The sequence below is a fragment of the Puntigrus tetrazona genome, chromosome 19 (genome assembly GCF_018831695.1).
Source record: "Puntigrus tetrazona isolate hp1 chromosome 19, ASM1883169v1, whole genome shotgun sequence".
NCBI classification, from domain to species: domain Eukaryota; kingdom Metazoa; phylum Chordata; class Actinopteri; order Cypriniformes; family Cyprinidae; genus Puntigrus; species Puntigrus tetrazona.
In genome coordinates, this window is record NC_056717.1 from 12,996,511 (window position 1) to 13,012,300 (window position 15,790).

Below are 15,790 nucleotides of genomic sequence, written 5' to 3' on the forward strand. Positions count from 1 at the left end.
CATTAAGGATTTGTGCTTCCCAGACTGGTTGAAGCTTTACTTCCCTCTCTTGTGTTGTCTGCTTCTGCTTTTTCTTTTTGACATCTTCCACAACCGTGTACAGTGTATTAAACACTGACTTCCAATTCCACTTTACAATTAAATGAATTATTATGAGCTTAGCAGGCAGCTCTCTAGTCTGTGGATAACAGATTTGTGTTATGGTTATGGATGGATTGTTTGCTTTTACGTAGTGTTTCCCAGCAGAGCTTGTGTTGCCAAACCTGTGTCTTGTTTTATTTATGCTTCAGCAATATGTTTCCCCTCGTTAGAACAGTTGTTTTTTTTTCATTTTAAATTTTTGGAATGTAAAAACGGTCGCATTTTTTTTTTTTAATGAAGCCAACAGTTTGCATTGCTGTTAGTTCAATCATAAAATAAATTCATTGTAAAACTTTAACTTAATTGAACTGACTTGAATCTTTTTAAGAAATGTAATGTAGTCATTTAACATGCCATCCGAAGTGTGATATGCAGACAAATGAAAAAATCGCCAAAACTTAAAATTGTGAAACATCCATTTATCCATCCATCCATTCTCCAAATGACTTTTCTTATGTAAGGTCATTGAAAATGGCCAAACAATGCAACTGTATTAATTATTCATGTCCCAGTGTATGCTGGGAAGAGTTGAATGGTATTGAACCTCAAAATCTGTCTTTCCTAGCAAGCCTGTTTGAAAAATCACTTCAAAGTCACAGTTTATTGTTCTAGAAAATTTTGGATTCCCGGAAGCCGCATATTTTTAGGACCTCAATTTTTACCAAGTAAGCCGAAACAATTACAATAATAAAAAAATAATTTGTTGGTATTGTATCGATATTGGCTTGAGGTGATCATTTTTAACAGTGACTTGGACAGATGTTTAGATGTTTTATTTTTTGTTCAGGTTACCATACACACGTAATTGCACTATATAAAGCCTTGTACAGTATCGAGGCATTCATCTTTTTTTGCGTCTTCAGCCTTTCTTTCCTTTTCTTATATTCCCCACAGACACCTCGCAGCATTAACAATGTGGTTGTGTGTACTGGACAAATTTGCAGTCTGTCACAATTCAAGGCACGTGGATATTTATAGAGCTTTCCATTGCTGCCACTTTTGTCCTCTGCTTAGAGGTGCAATCTTTTTCTCTTCTTTCTCTGATTTGCTGTACTATTTGTTTTCTAGTTTTTTTTTTAACCCATCCGCATATTCTTCTGTGTGCGCAGTATCTTAAAGAAAACGGGTAAATCACATGACACCTTCCACTTTTCCCGTTTCCAACCGTTTATCATCCTCCTCCTCTCAGCGTAGCTTAATGTTTATCTCTCTCATTGTGTAACTGATACCTGGTCCATCAGCCTGCCGTGATTGAATTAGGGTCAGAGACTCTGGCGTTATGCGCAGATGTTTTGTGGCGTACAGTCTACAGAGTCCAGCTCAGCAATGTGTAAAGCCCTCGCTATTCATCATCCCCTCTGTTTACCCACATGGCCCATATCTATGTCCTCATGCTTTCATTTCGCTGTGGCTTTTATGGCATATTAACAGTCCAAGTGATGAATTTAGCCTAAGATTTAGTCTAATGAGGACCACAGCTAGGGTCCATTACAGCATGCTTCATCTTAATGTATTGCAGAGAATGAGGAGAGAGAAAGGGGTCATGCTGCGTTATTGAGAGGATTATTTCATAACCCAAATTCAGTTTTATAAAATTAGTAAAGATGTTACTTAAAAGGTCTAAAGCCTTCTTAGGTTTACCTATGACTTCTGTTTTCTTTGTGCCAGACCTGGATTATTTGGATTCTGTATGCAACGTCTTATGATGAATAAATTGTTTGTTAAAATGAGCAGCTTACATGGAATTAAAAGGATAGTTTATGCAAAAATGAAAATTCTGTCATCATTCGCGCACCCTCATATTAATAATGATATGAAATATAGTATGATATTTTGGTAGCACTTTATTTTACAGTATGTGTGCTTTCCTGGTACACACAGGTTAAATATATTGTACCTAGAGGCCGATGAGTTTTAACGCAAGGTACTAACCTGAAATGTATGTACATGGTAACAAATAAGAAATACTGCTGTGCTTAGTCAAACGTTGATTGTAAATTGTTTGTACATAAAGGCAAAGTGTGGGTAAGAACGGTCACTTATTAGATACTTTACTGTATTTACTAACGTATATACATGGTAAATGTATAGTACATACAGACAAGTGGTTCAAACTGGTACATTCTTACAGTATATGGTAACTAACAAGACACATTATACTTACAAATAATATGAACATGGTAATGTGTAGAACCTACAGAACAATTATTATTTTCTGGTATTTTGTGTTAACGAACAAGACACGTACTGTACTTACATGTGGTAAATATGTAGTGCTTACAAACAAGTGTGTGTCAATTGCTATTTATCCAAATATATTTTAATTATTATTCATATATATTATAATAGTAGAAGATATATTAATATAATAGAAGAGCACAAAAGCAACAAAAAAAACCTTTAAATCACATTTTTTTCAAAATTTCAAAATTCAAAAGCATTTTCTGAGTAATAATTATTCGCTACCATTTTTTCAGTGTAAAATTCATCCTGGACCAACTGTCAACACAGGCACACCAGCTGAGAATGGTATCGACATGATTTACAGCCAAATCATGTGCTTACCAGCAAATACAAACACACGTGGTGCCGCATTGTTTTCACCTCACGAGACTATCATTTCTGCTGATTTGAGGATTTGATTTCTGCATTTGGCAGATTGACTTTGGGTTTGGAGGTTGGGTTCAAAACTTGCTTCTCAGCTGAAATGCTAGCTGCACATGGTCTTCGCATGCTCTAATGTATCTGTTTTTTTACTGCGTTCATCGTTTTTTGATGGAAACCTATTGGGGGCAGCTAAGCAGTTTCTGGGCATTTTCTTCCTCTGTCCATCCAGTCAGATTGTTGATGATTCAGGACTGGGAAACTGGGCCTTGGCTTTCAGTGCTTTTGGCCTTTTTTTCAGTCTGTTGTTTTATGAGGGATCGTTTTACCTACAGTACATTAGTTTGGCAGTAATGAGTCATACTCAGCAGAAACGGTTCAGGGATGAAGTGACCTTTTAGTCTTCTGAGGTTTTCCGAAATATTATTTATGCATAAAGAATGTTTAAAGGCCGAGTTTAAAAATAATTGACTTCTGTTCCCTAATAGTTCCCGTATATCTTCATTAGACTCATCATTCTCTCAATCTGTCAATCGTATACCTAGAAAGATAACATTGTCTTTTTTTTCTTTTTTTTCTATTGTTGAAGTCATAATTCTTTTCCAAACTGCAAACAGATACGGCAAATGGGGGAAATTTTAACCTTTCGGAAACTGTTTAAACGTACAGCTTTGGAAAATGCCTCCAGAAACCAAGTCCATTAAATACGTTTGAAAAGTGTTTGTGCATGTTAAATTAGCACTAAAATCCATGTATTATTAATCCTGTTTGTTTACTTTAAACAACAGGTGTTTCCACTCACCCGTTATTTGCAAAATAGATTTTTTTTGCTGTTTTTCCATCCAGCACATGAAGACATGGATTAAAGATTTACCCGTAAAATCCTTTTTTTGCACTCATTCTTTGGGATGGTAAAAACTGTAAACTTTGGAAAGTGTACTGTTATCCTTGGTCTTTTTAAGTGTTTGTAGGCTCTCCGATGTCAGTTGATGATCATTACTGTATTTGGAGGATGACGTTAACCAACTTTCTGCCAGACTTTGTCTCCTTCCTCTTTTCAGAGTGAATCTGTGGACAGCCGCTTATTAAGATCTGCCAGTCTCGTAACGTTCTTCATTCCTTTGAGTTTGTGCCATTAGCATGGTACAGTTTCTATCAGTAATTGATTATGAAAAAATTGCCTTGGGAGTTGTATTGCAAATGTCCTTTTGGGCCTCAATAAAGGGATAGTTTGCCCAAAAATGTTAATTCTATCACTAATTACTCAACCTCATGACGTTTGGTCAACTTGGGAACACAAATTGAGGTATTATCGATAAAATCCTCAAGCTTTCCAACCCTGCATAGACAATGCAACTACCATGTTCAAGGCTTAGAACAGTAGTAAGGACATTTTTTATAAATTTAAGGTTAAACCACAGATTTTACATGGACTATTTTAACAATGTTCTTACTACGTTTCTGGACCTTGAAAATAGTAATTGCATTGCTATCTATCCAGGAGCAGAAAACTCTCGGATTTCATCAATAATATCTTAATTTGTGGTTCTAAGATGAACAAAGGTCTTACAGGTTTGTAATTATTGACAGATTTTTTCTTTTTTGGGTGAACTATCCCTTTAAGCAACAAAGTTCTTTTGTTGTGACTATAGGAATCGTCTTCCTCACAACCAGGATGCTGTTGCTCCAAACCATCACATTACACCCAAGAACACAGCTGAAAAATGTCATTCTGTCCTCGTACAGTTAGATCGCAGAGCAGAGATGTAAGGCAGCGAGTGTGAGTGAGCGGGCCAGATGTGTCCGGTTTGGCATCATCCCCAGCAGCAGCTGCTTGCGTAGAGCCAGTCAGACTCCAAGAGCTTCTCTGAGAACCGCGGGGCAAATCCAGCTTTTATTTTACAAAGCTTCAGCTGGGACCACCTGGAGCCGTCCGGGAGCCCCAGTTCTTGCGAAAGGGCCCCTTTTTCCAAAGAGTCTGAGTGCTCCCAAGAAATGGCAGGAAGTGGGGCTGTAATCTCAGCTTTTATCCACTCCATTTTGAGCGGGCACGCTGGGCTTTCCAAGCGGGGTCTGTGACAGCAGTGATTAAGAGCATCTGTGTGTATGAGCTGAACGCCAGCTTGGATTATGGGGTGTCATGGCGAGTTTCTCTGTCCACCAGAGGCCAATAGTCATCAGTACGTGTAGAACACATGTTTGTTTTTGAGTTTTTGGTCAGACTTTGCCTTGTTGCTGTGATATTTGTGTTTTGTTTGGTGATTTTTATTTTTGCTGTTGTTATTTTTGCTGAGATGTTGCGGTATAGATTAAAAAATAATAATCAAATTTAACAATCGTGCATGTTAAAGTGTTAAAAAGCTTAAAAAGCACACCCTAGTTTTGTATTGTATTTTGACCTGTTAGTTTGTGTGTGTTTGTTTGTGTTTCAGTTTTCTCCTAGTGTTCAGCTGTCTGGTGCTTTCTGTGTTCTCCACCATCCCAGACCATCAAAAATTTGCCAACGAGGGGCTCTTCATCCTGGTAAGGGGTTAAAATGACACAAACTATAGCTTAAACGGTAACAATACTAAACACCTTAAAGGAAAATTACATCATAAAAATGCCGATTGGTTCATGATACCACGAGAACTTGTACAGTCCCAAACCCTTCAGCTTTCCTGATCATGAACATCAGAGGCAGAAGACAGGGAAAACGTTAAGCCTGTGTTTTTAAAAATCTCTCAAAAATCATTTGTTACTGTAAAACATCTACTGTAATCAAATATTAGCAAGTTATATGTTTTGTTCTGAAATGCACAGCTACCTTTTTAAAGGGCCAGGCTTTTTTGTAGATGGTAGAATTCCAACATTTACCAACAGAAGCCACTTTGCATTTTATTCATTATATATATTGGCTAATCTCATATAGCTATCATCTACCAATTAAAGTGTACTCTCAAATCCATTTAATCCATTTTACTGTATTTAAATACTGAAATGCTGTATTTGAGCATTTAAATATAGTAAAATGGGTAAAAGTGCATAGTTTGAATTTTCATCTCACTATAAATAAAATTTCTTTATTTGCCTAATTTCCTTCCAAATTCATCTCCCGTATGATGAATTTCTTATATTTTATTAAGAAAGATATTTAAAAGAAATTGGGTAACCAAACAGCTGACTTTAATAATTAACTTCCATTCTGTGGAAATGACACGAAGGTAAATGATGACAGAAAATCATTTTTGGGTAAACTAATCCTTTAGAAATGTAAGTACAACAAATATTTTAGGAACAAATGGAATAATCACAATAGTAGACATGGAAAAAAAAAATTATCGAATGATACATCTCCCCTCATCTCCGGACAGGTTTGACACAGTATCCATTGATTCATATCTACTGAAAGGCATTCAAACGAATCCACTGACTCTCTCTTACCTGTAGAACAAATGGTTTGACTTCCTTCTTCCTTTTATATCCAAAAATGTAGTTTAAAGAAAATTCATAGTTGGCAGCCATGGACTGTCTGATCTGTCTAAGTACCTCCACATTGTCTGCGCGTCTCTAAATACATTCATAATAGCACATCATCTGAATAATTAATTGCTCAGGGCTTTCTCTGTGGCTGTTAGTCCACCCAATCGCTGTCCGCATATCTTTTTTGAGGTGTTTTTAGAGGTGTGTCTTCAAAAAAGGTGAAATGGGTCTTTTTTTTCTGTTTGCCAGCATTATGGATCAAATGTGCCGTGTATGCAAGCCTGTTTTGCTGTCTATTGTGTTACTAAGAAGTTTATTTCATTAGCCCAGCCGGCATTGTCCTGAAATCCTTCGTAAGCATAAACACATTTAGTAGAGAGTTTTGTAACTACAAATTATTATTAATTCATTATAAAGCTTTTTGCTAAAGCATGTTCCGTGTGCCGTCCATCTTGAGGGATTGCGAACTTTATTTAGTACGATAAACTGTTATCGGTCTTCCGTATGCAGCTACATTATAACACATGAGGGGAGCGTTTGCTCACTTTATAACTGCAAGGAAACACATTTTGAAAATTATTAGGCCTTATTTTCATTACCGTTTTAGCAGCATCTCAGGCCGGATTCATTTCTCATCTGATTGGCACACGGTAAGCATTCTTGTACTGTCTCATGTCTCCCTGTGGCTGCGTTAAGTGTGCATTTTGTTTTCCACTGGGATCTTTGCTCTGGGAAATGGCAGCGTAAGCACACGGCAGGATTCAGGTGTTGTCGAGTATGCAAGAAGTAGCCGACTCCATCCAATAATCTTAGCTGCAATTCCATAATCACTCATTCGGTATGAAGTGCTTTCCATCTCACACTTTCTCTCCCAATTTTTTCCATTTAATGGTCTTCTCAGGAAAGGACTATGCTGTCTATTATGCAAGTTCTGGTATTGACTGTACGCTCTGTCTGTAATGTGTTTGTTCACATTGAGAACGCGGGTGCCACTACAGGATCTGTAATCAATACAAGCATTTATCGTGAGCTTCTGTGAATCCAAACCGTCTGTGGCATCTTCAACAGGAAGAGAAGCAGTCGTTTTAGTTAGCGTAAATGATAACACGCATAATAATCTCTCATTTTTAATGAATTAGAGGTATTTGACCAGTCTAGAAATGTCGTTTTTACTGCTAGGTAGTTTAATTTTATAGTTATAGAGTACTGGCAGAACATCATAGTTATAGTCATAGTTATTTTAGTGCTATTTTGATACATTTACCATAACCAAAGTGCAAGACGGGTATTATTAAGAGTCTGATTTCATGTTGTTTGACTTGCAGGAGTTTGTGATGATCGTGGTTTTTGGGCTGGAGTACTTTGTGAGGATCTGGGCAGCCGGATGCTGTTGTCGGTACAGAGGATGGCAGGGTCGGCTACGGTTTGCCAGAAAGCCCTTCTGTGTCATAGGTAAAGACCTGGAGCCTGAGATTTGAAGCACCATGTCTGTTTGAAGTGAGAGGGAACAAAAGGTGTTTGTGTAGAGGTCTATAGAAGAAAACACCATTCACATGTTTAAACATAATCAGTCCAGTCTGTTTTCTTCTAAATATTCTGTCATCGTCTACACACAATCATCTGTATCGAGACATATGTGACTTTTTATTTATTCTGGAAGACAAAAGGAATTGCTGTTTTTTATATACAACAAATATACACTACTGTTCAGATTGATTTCTTTTTTAATGTTAACAACAGTTGAGCTGCCTAATCACTCACTATTAACAAACCATTAACTACAACTTTTGCCTCAATTAACTCCTTGCTGCTAATTAGTAGTAAGGTAGTTGTTTAGATATTGTATAGGATTAGGGATAAAGAACATGGTCATGAGGAATATATGCTTAATAAGTAATAAACAGGCAATGTGATAGTGATATGTATTCTAATAAGCAACTTGGTAACAGTAAGAATTGGGTCTTATACAGAAGTGTTAATACAATTTTAACAACTTTGTAAATGTTTATACTTTCTTCAGATTAATTTGTGTCTTTTTTAACATTGTAAATGTCTTAACTATCCATTTGGTCAATTTATTATGTCCTAGCTGAATAAAAATATGAGTATCTTTTAAGGTAGAAAAATGTTATTGATCCCATAACAGTAGAGTGAATAGATATTTGAGATTTTAACCCATTGCACAATAAACATTAATGGCATCAGTAGATGTCCTACAAAAAATAGTGGCTCTTGAAAAAAAGATTGTTTGTCGCTCCTTATTAGAGGAATAAATTGTTATTAAATATATATATATATATATATATATATATATATATATATATATATATATATATATATATATATATATATATATATATATATATGTATATATATGCATTTAAATACTATTTCTTAGTTTCTATTCTTCTGTTTTTCTTTTTCTTGTCATCTGTTTTTTTCAATTTGTAGACTTCATTGTGTTTGTGGCGTCACTGGCAGTGATAGCAGCGGGCACACAGGGAAACATCTTCGCTACATCTGCTCTGCGCAGCATGCGTTTTCTGCAGATCTTGCGCATGGTGCGTATGGACCGCCGGGGAGGAACCTGGAAGCTGCTGGGCTCTGTGGTGTACGCTCACAGCAAGGTGACGCCACACATGCTAATCCATCACTGGATGATTCAATATATTGTCACGGTGACATTTGTTTAAAAGCACGTTTTTATCTAATACACAATCCAATACAATACAGAGGTCTCCAATTAAGAGTTATACAATCTTCTGAAATACTCTTTGCACTCTCCACTTTATGTTTTTTAATCTTTCCTCTCTGTTTCAGGAGCTGATCACAGCCTGGTACATTGGCTTCCTGGTACTGATCTTCGCCTCATTCTTGGTCTATTTGGCTGAAAAGGAGGATAACCAAGAGTTTTCAACTTATGCTGACTCCCTCTGGTGGGGAACAGTAAGTACTGCCCTGGACTGAACTAATGACCCGTATCACTGCTGTCAGACGTGTTCTCTCAGTCAGTTCCCTGGCTCAGAATAGCTTTGTGGGAATTGATGTTGCAGCTATTTTGTTTGATTTCTACTGGGATTATAATTCTGCCTCTAATAGACTGATTGCTGAATAATACCCTGAATCTGCTGAGTTTTTAGAACAAATTGTATAAGTATCACTCCTACATGCACACAGTGGGCCTCAAGTCAGGGGTATTATGTTTTATGTAGTCACATTTTTTTAGAGATTTTTTAATTTTCATCTCTTTCAGAAATATTTTTTTGTTTTTTTTTGCATTTAGGTGAATGCGTATTTTTATGGTCCATGATAAAAGTTCTAATGTTAATGCTGTCTAGTAGAATTTTCATGGTCAATGCAGGCAGGTTTATTATCTATTAAAAAGCTGCATAAAAGCTGTCATTTTATTACATTTTAGTTCGTTTTGGAGCAATACACTTTTTTAAGTTTTATTCATTTTTATTAGTTTTATTTCAGTTCATAACGTTTTTTAGTTTTTTTGCTACCGCCACTGCCCGTTAATTTTTCCACATAGATTTTGCTGATTGTGTTATTGAATTTTCTTATCACTTCAAGATGACTGACATGTTTTGTGATTTTAGAAATTTTCAAATTAGGTGAAAAAAGCCTCATTTGTGTTATACGCTATATATAACTGGACTGCTTTTACCCAGATCACCCTCACTACTATCGGCTATGGTGACAAGACGCCACACACCTGGCAAGGTCGGCTTTTAGCAGCTTGTTTTGCCCTGCTAGGAGTGTCCTTCTTTGCCCTGCCGGCTGTAAGTATTGCTGTCGATTTTTAGGTCGGTGACATTTCTTTTCCCACCGATCCCAAATGGCTTAACAGTCCCCTGTCCTTTCTATAAGGGCATCCTGGGTTCAGGTTTTGCTCTGAAAGTGCAGGAGCAGCACCGGCAGAAACACTTTGAGAAGAGGAGGACTCCCGCTGCCAACCTCATACAGGTAACTGCTTAGTCAGCAACACACCTGCCGCGAATGCAATCACGATTTCTATTTCCACGTCCAAATACGTGTATGTTATGTATGTTGTGTACACGTACGTCTGTGTGTGTCATCTTGTGCCGTGCTGTATCGTGTTGTCTCCCCAGGCTGCGTGGCGTCTCTACTCTACAGATGCCCAGCACTCATATCTCACAGCCACCTGGTATTTCTATGACAGTATGCTGCCGTCCTTCAGGTAAGTATGACCTGTAATGGAGCCCTCTGCGGAGATGCTTATCTGTGCCGTGCAAGTTGAACTGGGCTTGTGTTTAACTGATATGAATGACAGGTGCCGTTTCGAGGTCATGATTTCAAAACGAAGGGGTTCAAAATATCCCAAATAGAATTAGTCAAACTGATTTATAATCAAGTTTCTGAGAAAACAATATTTTATGAATGACGAACACAGTCAAGGAATCCTCCCTGCACATCCCTCTTACTTTAATTAAAAGTGGTACTTTGACCCAGAAATCATGATTTAATTGATAGTTTTGCGTTTCCTTTTATCGTTTTGCATTATTCATCAGCAACATTAACTTTTTTGCATGTGCTGAAAGCAAAGATTATGACATGAGTTTTCATGAGTTACGTGAGATTTCATTTTGGTCCCAGTTATTGTGGGATGAAAAATGTGGAGAAATAGAAATTCTAACTAGCACACGTTCTCTATCTTCATCTTATATCTTCATCTGTTTTAGAGATTTATACGTATTTGCGGACATAACACTAATTTCAATAAGAAGTAATTTTACAATTCATGAAGTGCTTTTTTTTTCAGTTTTACAATGATTTTTGGTTTAATAATTGGTATTCAATATATGATTTTATTCCTTTTATAAAGCATCTCAGTGTTCCACATTTTTGGAATGCTCAAAAAATGTTTCTATTTATCCCACATGCATTCTTCTTGGTATGAATTAATCTGACTAATTATCATTCATTTAAAATGACAGGGAAGATTGTTTTTCATCGCTTTGACCTAAAATCAAAATGTTTTACAACAACTGAATTGTCCCTGTCTTTTTAAAGTGTTTGATGATTAATTTGCCATTTTGTTTTTAGTCTTTCGTTTGGCTTCTGTTTTGTTTTATCATCTTTTATTATTTTTATTTTTTGCTTGTGGGTCAGAGAACTGACATTACTGTTCAGTCACCTCCAACGGCAGCGTAGCACCAAGAAGGTTCTTCACAACTCCTACCACACGTTGCTGTCGGGGCTCCGGCCGTATAGCTCCCCCTACCTGTCCGGGGACAGGTATGACACTGTCCGGTTTAACTCTCTTCGTAGAGGACACTAACTCTTCCCTGCGATTTACAGTAAAACAGTTAGATTCACATATTAGCATACCATAGCGTAGTCTCAGGCCATTACTCAATATGTAAGCTGTTAACAGGAAGTTCAACATCAGACACTCCAATAAGCTGCAGTTAATGCGACCGCAGTAGTTATATTTGTTGTGTTTTCTGTGTGCCTTTCTGTGTTCGCTTGTCTTGTTCTCTGTGCTGATACTAATACACATCTATACAGGAACCTTGAAAGATTCATCAGATATGTGATGAAGCTGTGCAATTTAATTTATGGTAGATTGTTTTGAATTTCGAGGGTAAAACGTTACATAGTAGTTAAATATAACTGGAAATCTTCGTGGCTGATCACATATCTGATGCTGGTCTTGTATATGTATGTGTGTGTGTGTGTGTGTGTTAATGCCAGCACACATTTGTGTGCGAGCATTATCTCTTCACCCTTTGACCTTTCAGTGTGTCTCACAACCCATCTCCATACCCCTTCGTTCAACTTCTCCATTCTCCTCCTCTCCTCCTCATCTCTCTGCCATCACTCCATCCATTCACGTTTTCAGGAGGACAGACGTTCCATGCAGGTTTGTGGTAGGCTTTTGAGACGACTGTATTTCGCCCAGTGGGAAGTGTCGTTGGCCGTGCTGTGTTTACAGTTTGAGGTGCTTTTTGTTTAGAGTGACGATGATAGAAATTAACTGGGTCTAAGATGCAACGATGGTCCGGCTGCATTCAGATGCATTGAAATCTATTCGAATAACCTCACATGCCAGTATCTGCATGCCACCCCATTCCTGCCTGCCTCGACTTTCTCACTCTACTTTTCCTGAATTACTTTCATCCCTGTAAGTTGCACATGTTGTAGCCCTTTCAACTGATCCTGGGGCAGTTTTCCATTTCAGTGCGAAAAAAAAAAAGCAGAGGTGTGCTGAAAGGCTGCAAGTGCTGATCCTGAGTCCTGAATGTGTGTGAATGTGAACCTTTCTCAAGAAACGCTAATTTCTCCACTTATTACTAAGTTACACTTTGTTTTGAAGTGCATGTTATTGCCCACAACTAATTGTGAGCTCGATGTTGCTCCAAACGTGTTATTTTCATTCATCTGTGGAACACAGAGAGAGATATCAAGCAATATTTATATAAAGAGCGAATGGGGGCTGGAGCTGTCAAGAAAACCAAGTGAACGCACTGTAACAGTGGTCCATACAAGTCTTCTGAAGCTGTACAATATGAAGCATGGCTGCTGGTTTGAGCTGGTTTAAGATGGTCCTTAGCTGGTTGTGTGCTGGATCTAAGTAACTAGCCTCTGTTCAGGACCAGCTTAAACCAGCTCAAGCAGTCGTGCTTCAAAACATACCTAACCAGCACATGCTGGTTTTTAAAAACCTTGACTTTCATTGTATAGAGAAAAAGCAGCAAATACATTTATCAAAACATCTCCTTTTGTGTTCCACAGAAGAAAAAAGCCAAACTAGTTATGAAATTAAAAGGAATGAATTAGCATTTTGGGATGAATTATTCATTTCAATTTAAAATCTGAATTTAAGTTATGTCAAGCTACGCTAACAGAGAAAGTTGAATTATTTCCGCTTACATACTACTTGCATATGAAATTGCTACGATTGCCCGCAATCTCTTGCAAATGCACACTGAAAACAAGTGTAACACGTGTGTCCTGGCACAGCCAACTAACCCTCACGACCCCTCACAAATCCCTCCCTCTGCCTTGTGTGTCTCTTCAGTCAGCTCATATCTAAAAAGAGGGGTTTCTTCCGGATTCATACTGGCAGTAAGCAGAGGTATCCATGTGTGATGTGCCTGTGCACACCGGGCACGAACCGTCCCACCCCCGTTGCCTGAAAAACTCTGAGCCTTACTGATCCAGTGCAGCTCGACCCATTCTGGGAGATTCATAATGTTTTGTGTGAAGAGAAATTCATAGTCATCGTGACTGGATTACATTCCTCGGAAACTGTGAAGGACAAAGGCTGCACTAGCTCAATAATCTCAGTAATCTGCCCTTTAATCTGTGAGAGGCTGACCAGAGAACAGAGTACTGTATATCTCTGCTGAATGCACACAGATGAGGCCTGCATGAGCTCACAGGGCAAAGATAAACCATGCGCTCGGGTGTCATTTTCTTCATGGTTTATTTCGATATGCATGTTACTTTTACTTAATGAGGCTAAATCGCAGTTGGCATGTTGTAGCATTTGGATGCTGGAATATCAAAAATTCTTGCGTCGGAAGCGTTAAATATTTTGTAGGAGAGGTCTGCATGTGCGAGTCATGCTTAGACTGAGATCTTCATATGTTTCGATGTGTTTAAGCATGTTTGTATGCTAAACGTAGGCAAATTTTATGTAAATTTGTGGGTTGCTCAATTATGCTCTTGACAAAGGAAGTGCAGTGTGCATGAGGTTTGTGACCTCTATGTGCATGAGATTGAAACGAGTTTTTAATTCATGGCTTTTCACACTTGTAATAATTAACCTGGGTCATTCTAAACCCTTTGTTATGTTGCTTCACCTTTCAAAATGCTCATCGTGTTAACAATTAATCACACTGTCACAATCAGACTGTACATTTCTAAACCTTGGGATAATACTCTTATTTGCTGTGTCAGTGTCATTTACTAAACAAACAACGCAGCACATGACCGGTTTACTTAAATGCTTTAAAATTGTGCATCCTCGTTCAGTAGACAGATTACTAGCGAATTTTATTCTGAATGTTCCTTTCAGACTATAAAGGTAAGGTTTTTTGTTCACTCAAATTCACACGTTTTCCATCACCGTTAAAATTCTCCCCTCATATTCATGCGCTTTCTGTCGTTGTTCAGTATTTTCTCAAATTCACGTTTTCCTTCACCATTCCCAAATTTCCCCTTAAATTCACGCGTTTTCCATCACCGCTCAGTATTTGTCCCTCAGAATCTCTCATTTTCCATCACCATTCAGTATTTTTTTTCCTCAAATTCACGTTTTCCATTACCATTCAATGTATTCCCTTTAAACTCACACATTTTCCGTCACCATTCAAAACATTCCCCTCAAATTAATTTTTTTATTTAAGTGCATTTTTTTTCTCAGATTTACATTTGTCATCATTCTTTTTAACATTCAATATTTTCTACTCAAAATCACACGTTTTCAGTCACCATTCAATATTTTTTCTTCGAATTCATGCATTTTCCATTGACATTCAATATTTTTCTGTCATTAAAAATGTTCCCTTCAAATTTACATTTTTGTTCATCAAAAACATCCCCGCAAATCCACGTTTTACGGCACCATTCAAAATTTCTCCCTCAAAGTCTTTGGTTTTCCATAACCATTCATTATTTTCCTCTAAATTCTGAGATGTTTATGCAAGTCCCAATATTATCATGACTGTCCAAAGCGCATAAAAATGAGGCCTGCGATTGGCACACATAACATCCAAACACTAAACTCCAGCTCCAGGGCTGCTGCTGACACCACTTTTAAATTTTTGGGTTTAGAATGACAATATGCGTAGGTTAAGTGCCATGTGAAAAGCTGAAATGATGACTAGGGCTGGAGAAAATCATACTTTCTAGCATGCTTTTATCAATTATTCAATTTTTCAAAAGACATTATTTTTTAGTTATGGGTTTAGCTTAATTAAACAAAGCGTTTCAGCTAGAAATACCTACTTAAGCATGCTTGTGCTTGGTTCCATGGATTCAAAGAGTGCTCCTTTTGATGGCATGCTGCAGGTTAATACACCGTCACTCCTCATTCAACTCAGGACATTAAGCTCAATATCTACTTTGTTAACTGTTTAAATAATCATACAAAATAAACACTTTCATGCGTTCTAAAGTTTGTTCAGTGGAGGAAGCAACAAGCCAGTGTGAAACTATATCCTTTTACTGAACGTTATGCACTGCAAAAATCATTCATTTTGTCTAGAAAACTAAATGGAGTAATAAAAAGGAGAGATCTTGAAAATGTTGTTTTAAAGATGATTATTTTTGATCCTGATCAATTGTTTTTTGCAGTGTTTTCCAGTTAGCACAAGCTGACAGTATTTAAATGTTGGTATATTAACTGAAATGTAGATAAATCTGGACTACTTTTTCTTGTAAACCATTAAATGATTTGACTCTCACACAGGGCAACATATCTTCGATTAGCCATTTTCCTTCTATGTGGCGTCAACGTTACCATGCAAATTTAACTAGTCACCTGCTTTCTAACCCTTTTGTCTGTTTGTCTTTGTTGAAATGTATTCTTACGTAAGCAAACATAGTC

At 37.3% G+C, this 15,790-nt stretch overlaps 1 protein-coding gene across 2 annotated transcripts in view; it reads left to right on the forward strand.

The window, feature by feature from the left end:
* The window catches only part of LOC122324201 (potassium voltage-gated channel subfamily KQT member 4), a 40,975-nt gene that overhangs the window by 16,436 nt on the left and 8,749 nt on the right, over positions 1–15,790 (forward strand). Inside the window, exons 2-9 of one of the 2 annotated variants that reach the window (XM_043218465.1) lie at positions 5,178–5,268; positions 7,533–7,659; positions 8,659–8,834; positions 9,028–9,153; positions 9,882–9,992; positions 10,081–10,176; positions 10,323–10,411; positions 11,344–11,469. In XM_043218465.1, coding sequence (XP_043074400.1) covers positions 5,178–5,268; positions 7,533–7,659; positions 8,659–8,834; positions 9,028–9,153; positions 9,882–9,992; positions 10,081–10,176; positions 10,323–10,411; positions 11,344–11,469 — 942 coding nt within the window. The remainder of the gene's footprint in view (positions 1–5,177; positions 5,269–7,532; positions 7,660–8,658; positions 8,835–9,027; positions 9,154–9,881; positions 9,993–10,080; positions 10,177–10,322; positions 10,412–11,343; positions 11,470–15,790) is intronic. The other variant, XM_043218466.1, reaches the window with a different exon arrangement.